Genomic DNA, 16,597 nt, shown 5'->3' on the forward strand with positions numbered 1-16,597 from the left:
GATGGGTGGGTATGAAATCTAATAAATCATAAATAAATACAACACTTGCATGTACAACTGGAATGCTGAACGTTAATAGAGAAATGTGAAATAGTGTCATCAGGGCTATCATTGATATATACAAATGATTTACTGAGTTTAACATTAAAAATAACTCAAATTATGTTACTTCACAGGGTTGCAGTCTTAATTCTTTCTATGACCAAAAAGATTACATTGGACGAAGTGTTTATTACTGGAAGAAAGTTTTGCCAATGCTTGAGACAATCAAGAAGAAGAGAAGTATTCCTGAACCAATTAACCCATTGTTCAATCACTTTCATAGTGAAGATATTCAGGTAATAAGGCAGCTCAAATCTTCCTATGGTAGTCTTTATATTTCTAAATGCTTTTGGGGTCTTATCTGCAGTTTTTACTTTGATGTATAATTCTTGTTGCCACTTCTCCTCTAACTCAATCCCACCTCCATAAGCGGTTACTGTTTACATTCCAACTCTGGCAACAATAAAAAAGCTACTTGCCATCTCTTGAACCATCAGCAGATTTGTCTGCTTCCACCATTAGCGTACTTTGAGATCCACACATTTGTAATTGGTCCAGTCTTCCTTCATAAGCCACAAATGTTAATTATGTGCTGGTAGCATAATTTGTCTGCTAGCTAGGTGTTGCTCAAAATTTTATTTTATTTTATTTGGAAAGTGGAACTTAACTGATCTCACTATTTGACTTGGATGTCATGCAGTCATCAAACACAGCTCATGTTGGGTCTTAACATAATGAAATATGAGAGGTTACTGAGGTATGGATCATAGCAGTTAATTCTCCAGAAGAGTGTGGCAACACCTAGGTCACAGTTGCTATCTGAACCAACAAGAAGAGCATAATAGCCCTGCTGAATCAGACCAAAGACCCATCTTACCCAACATCCTGTTTTCACAGTGGCCAACTAGATGCCTATGGGAAGCATGCAAGCAGCGCCTGAGTGTAACATCGCTCACCCCATTTACGATACCCAGCCACTGATATTCAGGGACATACTGCCTCCAGCAGTGGTGGTAGAACATCTCCATTGTGGCTAGTAGCCATTGGTAGCCTTTTTCTCCATATATAGGAGTTAGATGGTGTCCAGGAACAAAGCCCTTGGCTGGAAACATGATTATTCAGAGAAATTTTGACCCCATTCAGAATGAGCAGAATCTTCTTTCCCAGGTCCGCAGAGTTGCCTCTCTTGTTGTCTGAATTCAACTTAAGTTTCTTAGTGCTTCCAGGCACTGATGTACAGTTTTTCTACCAATCCTGGGCTAATTTTTCTAAGTTGAGTTACTGGCATATTGATAGCACTGCTTTGAACTGTGGCTTTGTATAGTCATCTGTGACAAGAAAAAACTTGTTGAGGACGTTAACTCTTTCGGTATATAAACTGTTAATTCTACAACATGCTTTTCCTTAGGGCTATATCAAATAGTGTTTTCATTAGGGCTATATCAAATAGCATTAAGATTTTTGCTGCTAATCATGAGAAGGTGGAAGACCTATGCAAGCTGCTGAAGCGTCTCCCTTCCCCATGGAAAACTTAACCCAGCACACACTAAGCCAACTGGGGGGGGGGGGCAAATGTTTGTAATGCTTATTTAAAATTTTTTACAGAGTGGGAAACTGCAGGCCTTTTGGTTGGGACTATAAGGGACTCTAAACACTCCCTTTGCATATGTGGAAATAACTTCCTCTTACATGCATGGTTGAAAATGATGATTGAAGAATAGACCATGATTATGAATTACCTGGGATGTGGGTGACGCTGTGGGTAAAACCTCAGTGCCTAGGACTTGCTGATCGTATGGTCAGCGGTTCGAATCCCCGCGACGGGGTGAGCTCCCGTCTTTTGGTCCCAGCTCCTGCCCACCTAGCAGTTTGAAAGCACCCTTAAGTGCAAGTAGATAAATAGGTACCGCTTTATACCGGGAAGGTAAACGGTGTTTCCGTGTGCGGCTCTGGCTCGCCAGAGCAGCGATGTCACGCTGGCCACGTGACCCGGAAGTGTCTTCGGACAGCGCTGGCCCCCGGCCTCTTAAGTGGGATGGGCGCACAACCCTAGAGTCTGTCAAGACTGGCCCGTACGGGCAGGGGTACCTTTACCTTTATGAATTACCTTATCTAGCTAGACACATAAACTTAATCTGTTAGAAGTATTTGAACATATCATACGTGTATCTACATGCATACTATTATAAATATAAAAGCACATGTGTATTGTAGAAACATGCTTGCAGAAACAGTTTGTCAAATATTACATATGTGTTCCACACACACACGTTTCAGTATGCTTTCTGCAAACGTATTTCTGTCACTGGAATCGTATAACTTGAAAATCTGGTTATCATCTTGGACAAAGTAAGTACTAGTTCCTCCCTTGAAAAGGGCAAAACTTACACACAATTGTAAATCATTAAACTGTGTAAAATATTTTGTACCAAAACATTTCCTTATATAAAACTAATTAATAAACCTTATTTTTAAGGTTTCCCAGGTTGGTGTATATCAAGAAGAGGCACACATAGCATTTGCTATTTTGGATTCTGTGGATGGAAAAACAGACGATGCTATGCAAGCATTTGAAGCTATTAAAAATGTTGTCTCATATTGGAATCTTGCTCTAGTAAGTGTTACATTCCTTCAGGGGATTCCCCTGCCCTAACTGCGTGCACACTTAATAAGCTGAATTCTCAACTGACTCCTCCTTCTCTTGGCTAGATTTTCCAGAGGAAAGCTGAAGAGATAGAGAATGATGGTCTGTCATTAGAAGAACAAGAAGAATACAGAAATCTTCTGAAAAAGAGTAGAGACTACCTCATAAAAATTATAGATGAAAGCAGCAGCGATACTTCAGTAACTGAAAAGGTTTAAAATGTTTTTTTAAAAAAAATTGCTAGGGGAATCTATATAGGAAAAAGGCATTTGTTAGATTATATGTCTAGATGTATAATACTTGGTTTAATAGTAAATCTACTAGAAATGCAGTAGAACTTAGTGGCTCTAAAGCAAACATTTGAGTATGGGTAGCTAAGAATTAAAACTTATTCAGATGCAAAAATTCTATGCAAACTTTTTTGTGCTTGTGACCATTTTCTGTTTAATTAGTGAAATACAGAGGGTTGTATCAAGTGTTGCTTGAGCAGAGTTTTACTTGCACACCAGGACTTTTGTCCTCTCACAGAAATTTGCTCTGGAGGGAGAGGTAGAAGTCTGCCAAAAGAGCAGAATAGCAGCACTAGATGCAACCCAGGCTTCTGAAGCCAATAATTTGTAAACCTGGGAAGAATATGTAGTTCATTAATGTAACCATGTATATATTTAAACTCACCCTAAATTCACTTACTCTTTAATTTTCGTCCTAGTTACCTGTATCCATAGAGACAGTTAAGGAGATGCTGGAAAGTATAATTCAAGAACTTGGAATCAATGGTGAAGAAAGGAGTCTTATCCTAAACAATGATTTGAGCCAACCAGTGGAGACGGAAATTAAACATTCTACCCCATCGCCCACAAAATTCTCTCTGTCTCCAAGTAAAAGCTACAAGGTATAGTAAACAAATATGTTTTTGTTGTTAAAATCTCTATTATGTTTCAGTTGGTGTAATCACCTAACTATTGTTCTTTCAGTTCTCGCCCAAAACTCCTCCTCGCTGGGCAGAGGATCAAAAATCACTACTTAAGATGATCTGTCAGCAAGTAGAATCCATAAAGGTAAATAAGAGCACTGCTGTGTATGTTCTGTACTCCACTCTGGGGATAGATGTGATTTATTCAGCTTAGATAATCGAAGTCAGGATGGATAAGTCAAGTGTTCAAGAAGATCCTATCTAAATAATTATACTTCCAGAGTAATCATGCTTATGAGCAGTGTGATTAATTTAAGACAAAGTGCTGATTTTAACGTTGGCAATCTAGACTGTCTTTTACTTTGAGTTATTCAGCAGGGTGCAAACAAATGCATTCATAGAAGTAGTCATTCTTGCATAGGCAGGTTTAATTTCTATTGCTGAAAATACAATTACTATAAAAATGACTGATGTATGATTATTTTCTGAAAGGTGGTATATGCAAGTTCAAAAATAAAAATAAAACTTAACGGCAATTTACAAATATGTGAAATGATGTCCAGATTTCCCTTCTCCCACCCTGTGACCCACCCCCTAAAAATATTCTTTGGTGGGTTGGGGGGACTCTCTGAAGTAGCCTGAGAGGAGGACAGGGGCTGAAAGGGGAAGGGAAGAAGGGGAAATTCCATTGTGTCTGCTAGCACAACTTTTTCTCATGTCCATGTATCAGAACAGAATTAACCCTAACGCTAAAGTAAAGTAAATTGTAGTAGAAACAACATAAGAAGCTTATAGCAGCAGCAGACTAGAAAGGGCTTGCTAGTTTGATTCAAGTTAGCTGAAGTACAGTTGTGGAATCTTGTTGCAAAGCAGCCTATTGTGACATCAGTAAGTTTCCTCTACCAGAGAGGGGAAAGACTCCTGGCCATTTTTGATTGAAAGAGAGAAGACTGATAATTTGTACAAATTTTCATTAACACTAAAATACTAAAATCATTAAGGAATAAAGACCACTGTTGTGCGTAAACCTGGTTATGTGTGTGCTGTAAGAAATAAGTAATAGCAAAGACTATACTTCATGGCTTTTTATACTCCAGAAGGTTTTAAGCAATAAAATCAAAATTTGGGCTGTTCAGAATATATTTCATTTCTGTAACCGCCTTACTTTGCACACAACTGTTCCTTGCTCAGTTAAGCTTTCAGCAGTAGTCAGTTCATGGTTCATTTTCAGTCATTGCCATCATCACTGCTACTAACTCAGAACTCATTCCCCAAATGCTAATAACACCATCCTCACACAAGAGGGAGGTAGTGGCATACTTGCAGAAGTGCAAAGAATCTTTAGGGGGGAAATCCTAAAGGGATTATTGAGCATGCTTAGTAGCCAGAGAATATTGAATCATTGCAGGGACGGGAAATAGAGGAGGGGGGCTGAGACTGACCTCACTGGCAGTGAAGGTGTGTGTTCCTGTGGTGGCCCTAGAGGTATCAAAACACTGTTGATATGTAGATGAGACAGGCTAACAGAAAAGCAAAGAGCTGGTAAGGAGGAGAGTGACAAGGTTGGCTGTGCTTTTTCTTCCCCTATAGTGTCATACCTTGGAAGTTGAACAGCTAATTCCCGAATGTTTTGGCTCCCTAATGTAGCAAACCTAGAAGTGATTGTTCTGGTTTGCGAACTATTTTTAGAAGCCGAACGTCTGACGGAGCTTCAGCAGCTTCCAACTGGGTGCAGGAGCTTCCTGCAACCAATCAGAAGTCGTGCTTTGGTTTCTGAACGTTTTGGAAGTCAAATGGACTTCTGGAGTGGATTCCGTTTGACTTCCAAGGTACAACTGTACTTTGATCCTTCATCTTGAAGAAACAAGCAAAGCATAGAGAAAGATATAAAGAGGTTGGAGGAAACAATATTTTATTTCCTGGATTGGTCACTTTCTGGCTCACTCTGAGTAACTGTTCTTAAATGCCTTCATGGTGGAAGTCCAAATAAAAAAATTGAGAAATCCAAGGTTTCAATGTAGCCAGGACTTATACAAGCATATTCACCCCAAACTGTTTTAGATTCTTTTCCTCTTCGGTTCTGTAGATGCAAAAGAAACATCATGGAGTTGGCACAAAAGTTTTTAATGACCATGCTTGTCTTTTTGATAGAATGAGATGCACGAGATGAAACTTAACAATTCTAATACAACCATGTCTCAGCGGTGGCCTGCCGAAAGCTATGCAGCAGATACCATGCCAGATGGCTATCAAGGCACACAGAGCTTTCATGGAGCACCATTAACTGGTAACTATATGCGGAGGTGGAGAGTCCTAGAGAAATTTAAGTGCAGTTTCTGATGTGACGTCTGATTATAATTAAAAAGCATTGAAGGGATCACAAGCTGCCTTGAGGAGGATGTTATTAAAAAGATATAAAGTATTTTCATTTACTGGCTTCATAATCATAAGGCTTCATTTAAAACTTACCATGAGTGCTGCGGGGAGGGTGCATTTTCACACTTTTAAAATGATTGCTTTTATTTGAGTTTGATAATGACCATACATTTTTTAAAACTACACAAGAATACTCCACAAAAAACACGTGATATCCTTATACAAAGAAGTAAATCACTAAAGCTGTATCTTCACACTTGCATATAAAATGATGGAATACTAGAAGTGGGGGGAAGCCTGAGTGTTTAGATGGTTATATGTGGGATTGTGTGTTGGATTATAAACCACCTTGAGGTTTCTTGTTTTTAAAGGCAGCGTATACATATTTAAGATAAAGATTTAGGGTTCTTGTCAATTTCAGGACTCTCACTGTTTTTATCTCTTGTGTGTCCAGTTGCTACAACAGGTCCATCTGTCTACTACAACCCATCACCAGCTTACAATTCCCAATATCTCCTACGGACAGCAGCCACAAATGTGACCCCCACAAAGGTAATTATTTGCTGTTTCTCTGATACAACTCATAATTTGTAAAGAGATGGAAAATTGAGAACTGTGTTGCTTTCTGTTAAATATTCAAAAGGCAGGTTTCTTGTCACATAGTGGGGGTGGGTAGGAGAGCAGGAACCAGCAGTTGTTTTTGAATGCAGTTTAAGCAATTATTGGAAATTTAAATTTATAACCTATGTTCAATTACTAAGGCTTTAAAACTAAGCTTGATCATTTTTGTGTTTATAGGCTCCTGTCTATGCCATGAACAGGCTTACTCCTCAGCAGCACATATATACATATCAACAGCCAATGCACACCCCTCCTTTGCAGAACACTTCTGCTTGCATGTTTTCGCAAGAAATGTATGGTACTCCCCTGCGTTTTGATTCTCCGGCAACCGGAATGTTGTCTCCCCGTGGCAATGAGGACTACTACAACTACAGCGTTCCACCAACAACTACAAATCCGCCACTTCCCGAGCCAGGCTATTTTACAAAACCTTCTGCAGCACCCCCGGCCTCCCGGTCTGCAGAGTCAAAAGTGATAGAATTTGGGAAGCCTACCTTTGGGCAGCCTGTACCACCAGTAGAGGGAGCAAAACCTACCTTGATAACTTCTGCTCAGTCGACACAGCCAACCACTTTCAAATTTAATTCCAATTTCAAATCTAACGATGGAGATTTTACTTTTTCATCACCTCAGGTTGCAGCACAGCCACACAGTACCCCCTATAGCAACAGCGACAGTCTTTTGGGCCTTCTGACATCTGACAAGCCTATCAAAGAGGACCGATACACTGGACAAAAGCCGCTTACTGAATATCCCACTGGACAGCGAAACATCTTCAGTTTTGGTGGCAAGAATGCATCAGGCATTGCATTTACGGATAAAATGGTACAAAATCAACCCAGGCCCTCTGGTTTTAGTAAGGGTGATGTGTTCAGCTTTCAGGATCCTGGCAAGCCTGTATTTGGTACTCCACATTCAGATGTAGCAAACAGAAGTCACGAAACAGATGGAGGAAGTGTCCATGGTGGTGGTGAAGAAGAAGATGATGGCCCTCATTTCGAGCCTGTTGTGCCACTACCTGACAAAATTGAAGTAAAAACAGGTGAAGAAGATGAAGAGGAGATGTTTTGCAATAGAGCAAAACTTTTCCGCTTTGATGCTGAACACAAAGAATGGAAAGAGAGAGGTGTTGGTAATGTGAAAATTCTGAGGCATAAAATAACTGGCAAAATCAGACTACTTATGAGACGGGAGCAAGTGCTGAAAATTTGTGCAAATCACTATATAAATCCTGATATGACTCTGAACCCAAATGCTGGATCAGACAAATCTTTTGTGTGGCATGCCTTGGACTATGCAGATGAATCGGCAAAACCTGAGCAACTTGCAATCAGGTTTAAAACTCCAGAGGAAGCGAAGCTTTTCAAGCGGAAATTTGAAGAGGCACAAAATATTTTGAGACTATCTGGATCAAGTGATAGTCAGCAGGCTTCTCAGGGTATTGTGTCATCAAGAGAAGCTACTGCTCAAGATGCAAAAGATTCTGGTAAATCTGACTCGGGACTCATGAGCTCTGGATTTAACTTCAAGAGTGGGACATCATCTCTCAGTGGTAGCTATCAGGTTCCTGTTCCCGATGTGAGCAGTTCAGCTAAAAACACTAATGCCAAAAGTACTTTTACAATTGCATCCAGTGCAGCTACACCTGCATCCTTCTCTTTTGCTAAAGAAGGGCTGGGAGCAAATGCTACATACGGATTTGGTGAACAGTTCATGTTAAAGAAAGATCAGTGGGAGTGCAACACATGCCTTGTTCGAAATAAAGTAACTGCACAGAGTTGTGTAGCATGCCAGACTCCAAATCCAGCTAATCGGGAAGCGCAGGCTGTGCTTCCTCCGACAGAATCGACTATACCTTTCAAACCCAACACTGAAGGCACACATTCTACATTTGGACCAATTCCTCCAAAAAAGGAAAACCAGTGGGAATGCAGGACCTGTCTTGTGAGAAACGAAGCCAGCGCATCCCATTGTATTAGCTGCAAGAATCCCAGCGGTACAAATTTACCAGTGTTTGGTTCCCAAACCACATTCAAATTTGGTCATGCAGAGTCTCCAAAAGTGCCCCAAAGTGGTTTTGGGGCTGCTTTTCAGAAAAAGGAGGGCCAGTGGGATTGCAGCATATGCTTAGTAAGAAATGAAGGCTCCTCGCGAACTTGTGCTGCTTGTCAGGCTGCAAACCCATCTAGCGATTCCCAAACCACATTCAAATTTGGTCATGCAGAGTCTCCAAAAGTGCCCCAAAGTGGTTTTGGGGCTGCTTTTCAGAAAAAGGAGGGCCAGTGGGATTGCAGCATATGCTTAGTAAGAAATGAAGGCTCCTCACGAACTTGTGCTGCTTGTCAGGCTGCAAACCCATCTAGCGATTCCCAAACCACATTCAAATTTGGTCATGCAGAGTCTCCAAAAGTGCCCCAAAGTGGTTTTGGGGCTGCTTTTCAGAAAAAGGAGGGCCAGTGGGATTGCAGCATATGCTTAGTAAGAAATGAAGGCTCCTCACGAACTTGTGCTGCTTGTCAGGCTGCAAACCCATCTAGCAATGCTCCAGCTTTACCAGCTAGTGATGCTCAACTGCCTGTGTTTGGCTTCAAAAGCAAGTTATCCGAACCCACTGGAGGACCACAGGGGACGGGTTTTAAATGTGACATAACAGAGAAGGGTTTTAAATTTGGCCTTTCTACAGATCAGGGGAAGTCGTCTTCCTTCACATTTCAGGTTCCTGCTAGCAGTGAAACTAAGCCTATGAAAGGAGGGTTTAATTTTTCAATGCCTGTACCTCCAGGTGAATTTAAATTTGGTATACAAGAGCCTAGCAAAGATGTTGCAAACGACCAACAGAATAAAGAAGGTGGTACTGATGAAAAAGAGGAGGTGTCGGGGGAAGAAACTGCAATGAAATCTCATGATAGATCTAGCAAACAAAGCAGTGATTTGGTGTTTGGTCAACACAGCAGCACATTCACTTTTGCTGACCTTGCAAAAACAACTGCAGGTGAAGGATTTCAGTTTGGTCGGAAAGATCCAAATTTCAAGGGCTTTTCAGGTGCAGGTGAAAAGCTATTTTCTTCTCAGGCTGCTAAATCTTCATTCAAAGGAAATACTTCTGCTGATCTTGAGAAGGAAGATGAGTCCTATAAAACAGAAGACAACGATGATATTCATTTTGACCCTGTTGTCCAGATGCCCGAGAAAGTCGAACTGGTGACTGGCGAAGAAGATGATATAGTGTTGTATTCCCAAAGAGTAAAACTGTTCAGGTTTGATGCAGAAACAAGCCAGTGGAAAGAACGTGGTGTGGGCAACTTGAAAATCCTTAAGAATGAAGTTAATGGCAAGCCACGAATCATCATGCGACGTGAGCAGGTATTTAAGGTTTGTGCAAACCACTGGATCACAACTACCATGAACTTGAAGCCCCTCTCTGGCTCAGACAAAGCATGGATGTGGTTAGCCAACGACTTCTCTGATGGTGATGCAAAGCTGGAGCAATTGGCAGCTAAATTCAAAAGTCCAGAGCAAGCTGAGGAATTTAAGTTGAAATTCGAAGAATGTCAAAGGCTATTGCTGGATATACCACTCCAGACCCCACATAAACTAATAGATTCTGGGAAAACAGCTGAGCTGATACAAAAAGCAGAAGAAATGAAAAGTGGTTTGAAAGATCTCAAAACCTTCCTGACAGACGATAAAACTAAACTTGCGGATGAAGAGAGTAAAACCTCTGCGTCTGCTACAAAGGCCTCTGATTTGATTATTAAGCCACACGCTGAAAGCACTGGGCCTACATTAGAGTGGGACAACTATGACTTGCGTGGGGAAGCACTGGATGATAGTACAGACAGCTCTGTGTATGCTTTGCCTCGGGCCAGTAGCCCTGTGAGGAAAAATCTATTTAGGTTTGGAGAGTCCACCACAGGGTTTAACTTCAGCTTCAAATCTGCATTAAGTCCCTCTAAGTCTCCTTCCAAACAGAACCAAAGTAGGACTTCTGTAGGCACAGATGAGGAATCTGACGTTACACAAGAAGATGAAAGAGATGGTCAGTATTTTGAACCAGTAGTACCTTTACCTGACCTCGTAGAAATAACCAGTGGTGAAGAAAATGAGCAGGTTGTCTTCAGCCATCGTGCTAAACTTTATAGATATGATAAAGATGCTAATCAGTGGAAGGAGAGGGGTATTGGAGACATAAAGATCTTGCAAAACTATGACACTAAACAAGTTCGTGTAGTCATGCGAAGGGACCAGGTATTAAAGCTTTGTGCCAATCACAGAATAACCTCCGATATGAACATCCAGCCAATGAAAGGCACAGAGCGAGCCTGGGTATGGACCGCATGTGACTTTGCCGAAGGGGAACGGAAAGTAGAGCACTTGGCTGTGCGATTTAAGCTGCAAGATGTTGCTGACTCGTTTAAGCAGATCTTTGAGGAAGCAAAACACGCTCAAGAAAAAGACACCTTAATCACACCACTCTCTTCGCGGGCCAATACTCCGAAGGAATCGCCGTGTGGAAAGATTGCTGTTGCAGTACTTGAAGAAACCACCAGGGAGAGAACTGATTTAAAGCAGGATGAAGAAACAGTTACACAAACTCCAGAGACTTCACCGACGGCGGGCACTTCTGAGACGCCAACGAAAGCAGTGGTTTCGCCACCCAAATTTGTCTTTGGCTCAGAATCTGTCAAAAGTATTTTCAGCAATGAAAAATCAAAGCCTTTCACGTTTGGAAACACATCAGCAACGGGATCGCTCTTTGGCTTCAGCTTTAACGCTTCACCCAAGAGCAAAAGCGATAGCTCAGTGTGTCATAGCACAAAACAGCGAGAGCCAGATGGCACATACGATGCCTGCAAAGGTGCTGAGCATCAGGAAAGTGATGCTACTGTTTGGAAACACTCTGATGGCAAAGGAGAAAGTCAAGTGGCTACCTCCAAGGCAGAAGGACTTCCTAATTTTTCATTTAAAACACTAGAAAAAGGTGAGCATTTACATAATTTTTACTTAATAAATTCAAGTTGTTATAAATGTACTTAGGTTCCACCTTGTCCATCTTCGTGAGTTTAAGTTGCCTACTGATGTATAGTTTCAAAATCTATAATGCTTAACCCTAGGTAAGAAGAAAAAATGATACTGAAAAATCTTTAAATGAATGTATCCTGGGTTATCATAAACGTGCTTGAGGAAGATCTTAAAAAAAATTCTGGTATGCAGGACCCAAGCTATTTAGCACTTTAGAGATCAAAAGTATCTCTTTGAATTACAGATAAATTCATAACTGGTAAGTAGCACAGTTACTGAGGAGTTGTTCTAAGTTCTGACTTTGCCCATTCAGAAGTGGGCAACAGCACACTGCAGTTCAACTAGCAGGCCCATGCAGGCCAAGTTGCAGGAGGCTGCCAAAATGTCGTGGAGGATGAAAATTTGAGGGAAACTTGGATCAGAATAAATATTGGCACTAATAGGTCAATAAAAGGAAAACATGGTTCATGTTTTGTTTTCTTCTCTTTAAAACTTTGAAATGTAAAATCTTGAGTTAGAAGAGAGTCTTAGCAGTTATTTGCCAGATTGACTCCCCATGTTCAGAAACTGTATTTCTGAATGCCATTTGTCACAACAGGGGGAAATTCTTGCCTTCGTGTCTTGCTTGTGTTTCTTAGAAACTGGTTGGCCACTTTGAAAAATGGGTAATGAACCTTTGTTCTAATCCAGCAGGGTTTTTTTTGTTTTGTTTTTAGGTATCTTGCATTGAATGCCTAGCCATGTCAGCTAAGAAGTAGGCTCTACAGTGGTACCTTGGGTTACAAACACCTCGGGTTACAATCACTTTGGGTTACAGACTCCGCTAACCCGGAACTAGTACCTCGGGTTACAAACTTTGCCCCAGGATGAGAACAAAAATCATGCACCGGCAGCAGCGGGAGGCCCCTTTAGCTAACGTGGTACCTCGGGTTAAGAACGGAGCTCCGGAACGAATTAAGTTCATAACCCGAGGTATCACTGTATTGAAACCAATGGGCTTACTCACAAAAGAGTAGTGTTAGGATTGCAACATTACTTCCTGTACGGATAAAATTGTTTTGCTAGTTGAAAGCTAACATCTTAATTGTTGCAGCTAGAAATATCACTGTTTCAGTTTACATAAGTTATGTAAAATCATAGACAAGTCTATTGTCTGTGACTGCGTGTCTGTGACTGTGTGTGTGTTTGGCAACACCCCTTGACCCTTTAATGAAGTTAATTAAATACTTAAATCCACACACTTTATTTTCTAGGGTTTAATTTTAGCCTTTTTAAATCTAACCCAATGGCCTTTTGGACCAGCGCATCTCCCCCTCAACCCAATAGTAAAGGTATTTACATACTGCACTGAATGTTGTGTTGTATCACTTTTGGTAAGACACTGACAGCTCCCCAACTTTAGCAGGCTATTGGCTAATGGAATTATAGAAAAATTAACATGCATGTTAAAAGAGAATAGTAATGACTGAATTTGCTTTACAGCTGTTGTGGTAAGAGACTGGTTATTGATTCCTTGGATGTGATTGCCTGAGTGCCCAGTTATTGACTTTTTAAAATTTTGCTTGATGGGTGGTAGGTAGGCAAGGACAAAAGGATAGACATGGAATAAGTATGTTTCAGGTGTCCTTATTGTCCCCCAGTCTCGATATTAGGATTTTTTTTCTTGAACCATCCTACAAAGCAAAATATTTTCCTTCTTGGAAGGGGGAGGTTTATGCTAATTCATGGATCGTTTTCTGAACTACTCTCCAGCCTCATATTTTTTTGCTTTTGTTTCACTTCATAATCAGTGTCCCTCCATCTGATTAGTTTTTAAAAATGTTTTAAAAGAACCTAGGAACATCCTGGGGAAAGACCATTTTTCATTAAGAGAAAATGGCTGCAGATGTTGGGTTCTATCTAGAGAAGTTTTCCCACTAGTGCAAGGGCTTCTGCATGTGCCATGGGACTTTCACACTTCCTCTTCCTCCCATCCCCCAACCCTCTGAAGCAGATTGGAAGAGGTGCATAAGGAAATGAGAAATTCCAAGGCTTGTGTTTTACTAAAGCTGAACCTAACACAACTATCCGTGGTGGTGGTTTTTCTAATTTGTGCATTCTGAAGGAGATTAGAAGTCTGGAACATTTAATTTTAACTGTTTAGGATACGGCTTGCATTCTTGTGTGAGACAGTGCACACTGATAATAAGCATGCATGAAAATGTTTTGTGTACTTGGCATGTATTCTTTTCATATGTATTTGTCAATTGACATACAGACTTTGCCTTGGAGACGATTGTCTGAGCTTCAGACGTAGCTTCAGAAATAGGTTTTTTAGTCAAATAGTAAGGTGTTATAGGATGACGCTTTTGAGGAGCAGTTTAACCATTGTCGTGTTGGCGCTTAAAGGAATACAATTCTTTTTAAGTGGTCTGAAACTATTTGATTTTGTTGCATCTGTACTTCATACTTAGATCTCCCAATTTGTGACTTAAATAATTGATTCCTACTTCTGGGAATCTGGGAATTCCTACTTCTGGGACTGATATTTGCTTTTCTTTATGAATTCACATGAGTAGGTTTTATGTTCTGATCACATTCTAAGTGTTATACAGGGCTAACTGCTGTATTGAGATAGATTTAGCAAACGATGATCAAGCTAGACAAAATCAGATTGCTTCTGATTTTGAACGCCTCATGTTGAAACACCTGAACACCTCATGATGAAAAGAATAGTGGCAAATTGCTAGGACTTAGTGAGCTCTTTCTACTCTGCTTCTTTTCCAGTACTGTGTAAGCAGAATAGTTAACTCGGTATTGATGAACCTATTTAAAAATACACTTTGGAAAGAGAACTTCAGCACAACAAAAGTAATCCTAACAATGATAAATGAAATAGCTGAAGCCATTATTATGGCTAAATAAAAATTGGTGGCAGTGGTATACAGTGTTACTATTGATGCTTACTATCTAGTCATCTACCATGTGCAATACACATTGTGTCTCATTCAGTGAGAAGAACTTAATGCCATGTGCTCAACTCTCACTGAAATCACGTTTTAGCTTTGTCAAAATCTTGTGATTCAAAGTCCGAATTTGGGGCCATGCACACTTGCCAAGCTCCTGCTTGATATATATAATTTGAATAATTTGAAAGAGCCTGACTTTATTGTTATTACAACTGTTTAAAGTAAAATTGAATTCACAGCTTCCAAATGAATAAAAACAGATCTGTTTCACAACCTATCAATTCATTCCCACTGTTAAGCCACCTTAACAAAAGATACATTCATATTTTAATATATCACTAAAACCCAACCTAAATCAGGTCTAAGATAAAATGGAATTAAAGTGCTATCCAAAGTATATTTTCTTCTGCTTTACAAGTTTTTAACTTAAAATGTTTCTATGCCATTTCACTGAACATCCCAGAAGTATCTTTTTTTCTAAACATGCACAGTGTAAGTTCTACTTAAAAGACAATAGATGGATGGAAGATTTGTTGTGTCTGGAAGCAGCTGTCTTAGGAGAAGCATGGCATGAGTTTGGCTTTATGGAAAGGAAACCCATCTCATAGTGGCTAAACTCTTCTTATTGGTTTGACTTTAAATCTTGCTTGTTTTCTGGTTGAAAGTATTTCTTGCCTGCTTTGTGAATGTGTTAGTATCCAAGTGCAGCTGCTGCTTTCAGACTTGCTCAGACAATTCACTTCTTTCCCCAGCAGTTGAGATTAAGAAGGAGCCAGATGATACTGCCACTTCAGACGATGTTTTGTTTGTATACGAGTTAACACCCACGCCTGAGCAAAGAGCTCTTGCAGACTCCCTTAAGTTACCTCCAACATTCTTCTGCTACCAGAATGAACCTGGGTATCTGAGTGAAGATGATGATGATGGTAAGAAGCATTCCTTGAAAATTCTTCTTCTTTAAGTTACAGAACACTATTAAGGAATGAAGGAAGCATTGGTCCAGTCCAGAAGAACATCATTTCTGGAAATGTGTTTGTCTTCATGAATTAAGGGCAGTTTGGGGGGGGGGGGCGGTATCATGTGCACAGTGCAGTAGATCATTTCTCAGGGATCACAAAGCCTCCTGTTTCTGGCCCTAGTCAGTTATATAGAGCAGGAGGAAACTTAATAGCACTCTTCAGCTAAGCAGCACTGACTTCCCCCTGCATCAGCTGATGCAATGGGAGATCAGGCCAGCTTGATTTGGATGCACATGAGAGCCCCTGCGCACTCAGATGTGGTGCTGTTTAGCTGAACTTCAAAGTCCTGGTGTCAGGACTTCAAAATACCTTGCAGGCAACAATATGCTGCTAAAAAAGGAAGGCGAAAACGCTGCTTTCAGCAATGTGTTGCTGCCTGCAAAGTGCTTTGATGTCCCAACACCTGATGTCATTTGTGACCTGCAAGACAGATCCTGATATGAATTTGGCTTGTGGAGCCAAAAAGGTTCCCCACCCTATTCTGTGGTACTCCCTCACTTGGGACACTTGCCTGGCACTCAGTTTATCAGAATATTAATACCAGGCAAATATACTCAATATACTCATACCAGGCAAAATCCAGGTATTTTCAAGCTCCATAGTTGTCTCAGTGCTGCATTTTACTGTTTAAGCTATTTTGCATCTTTTGCATTTTGTCCATGCTTAAGGTTGTTACTCCCTTTAAAGTATAGCAGGGCATACAAACCCAAATACTTACTAGCTAGTGGCATAACAGATTGCAGTGTAAACAAACTTTCATTTTCATATTTCAGATGAGGACTATGAAACAGCCGTGAAGAAGCTCAATGGAAAGTTGTATCCTGATAAACCTAAAAAACATGCACAACTGAAAGAAACTGATACAAGTAAATTTTCTTGGGAAGAAGATTGTAACTTAGCAAGCACAGGGCTATAAGTTTGAATTTGGGGGGAATGAAAATACATTCTGACTCACAATTGTTTGCCATGCCATTTATTACATGGTTCCATAACTTGAAAAACATCATAAAAG

At 40.4% G+C, this 16,597-nt stretch overlaps 1 protein-coding gene across 8 annotated transcripts in view; it reads left to right on the plus strand.

Annotated features, from left to right (window-relative positions):
- Nucleotides 1-16,597, plus strand: part of RGPD4 (RANBP2 like and GRIP domain containing 4) — a 36,921-nt gene that overhangs the window by 13,761 nt on the left and 6,563 nt on the right. For 2 of the 8 annotated variants that reach the window (XM_083437522.1, XM_083437524.1), the window contains exons 13-23: nt 177-338; nt 2,519-2,656; nt 2,752-2,898; nt 3,396-3,578; nt 3,661-3,744; nt 5,751-5,886; nt 6,430-6,527; nt 6,774-11,577; nt 12,872-12,949; nt 15,319-15,492; nt 16,359-16,451. In XM_083437522.1, coding sequence (XP_083293648.1) covers nt 177-338; nt 2,519-2,656; nt 2,752-2,898; nt 3,396-3,578; nt 3,661-3,744; nt 5,751-5,886; nt 6,430-6,527; nt 6,774-11,577; nt 12,872-12,949; nt 15,319-15,492; nt 16,359-16,451 — 6,097 coding nt within the window. The remainder of the gene's footprint in view (nt 1-176; nt 339-2,518; nt 2,657-2,751; nt 2,899-3,395; nt 3,579-3,660; nt 3,745-5,750; nt 5,887-6,429; nt 6,528-6,773; nt 11,578-12,871; nt 12,950-15,318; nt 15,493-16,358; nt 16,452-16,597) is intronic. The other 6 variants (XM_083437523.1, XM_083437525.1, XM_083437526.1 and 3 more) reach the window with 3 other exon arrangements.

Source organism: Podarcis tiliguerta (assembly GCF_965153285.1).
Source record: "Podarcis tiliguerta genome assembly, chromosome: 4".
Classification (NCBI taxonomy): Eukaryota; Metazoa; Chordata; class Lepidosauria; order Squamata; family Lacertidae; genus Podarcis; species Podarcis tiliguerta.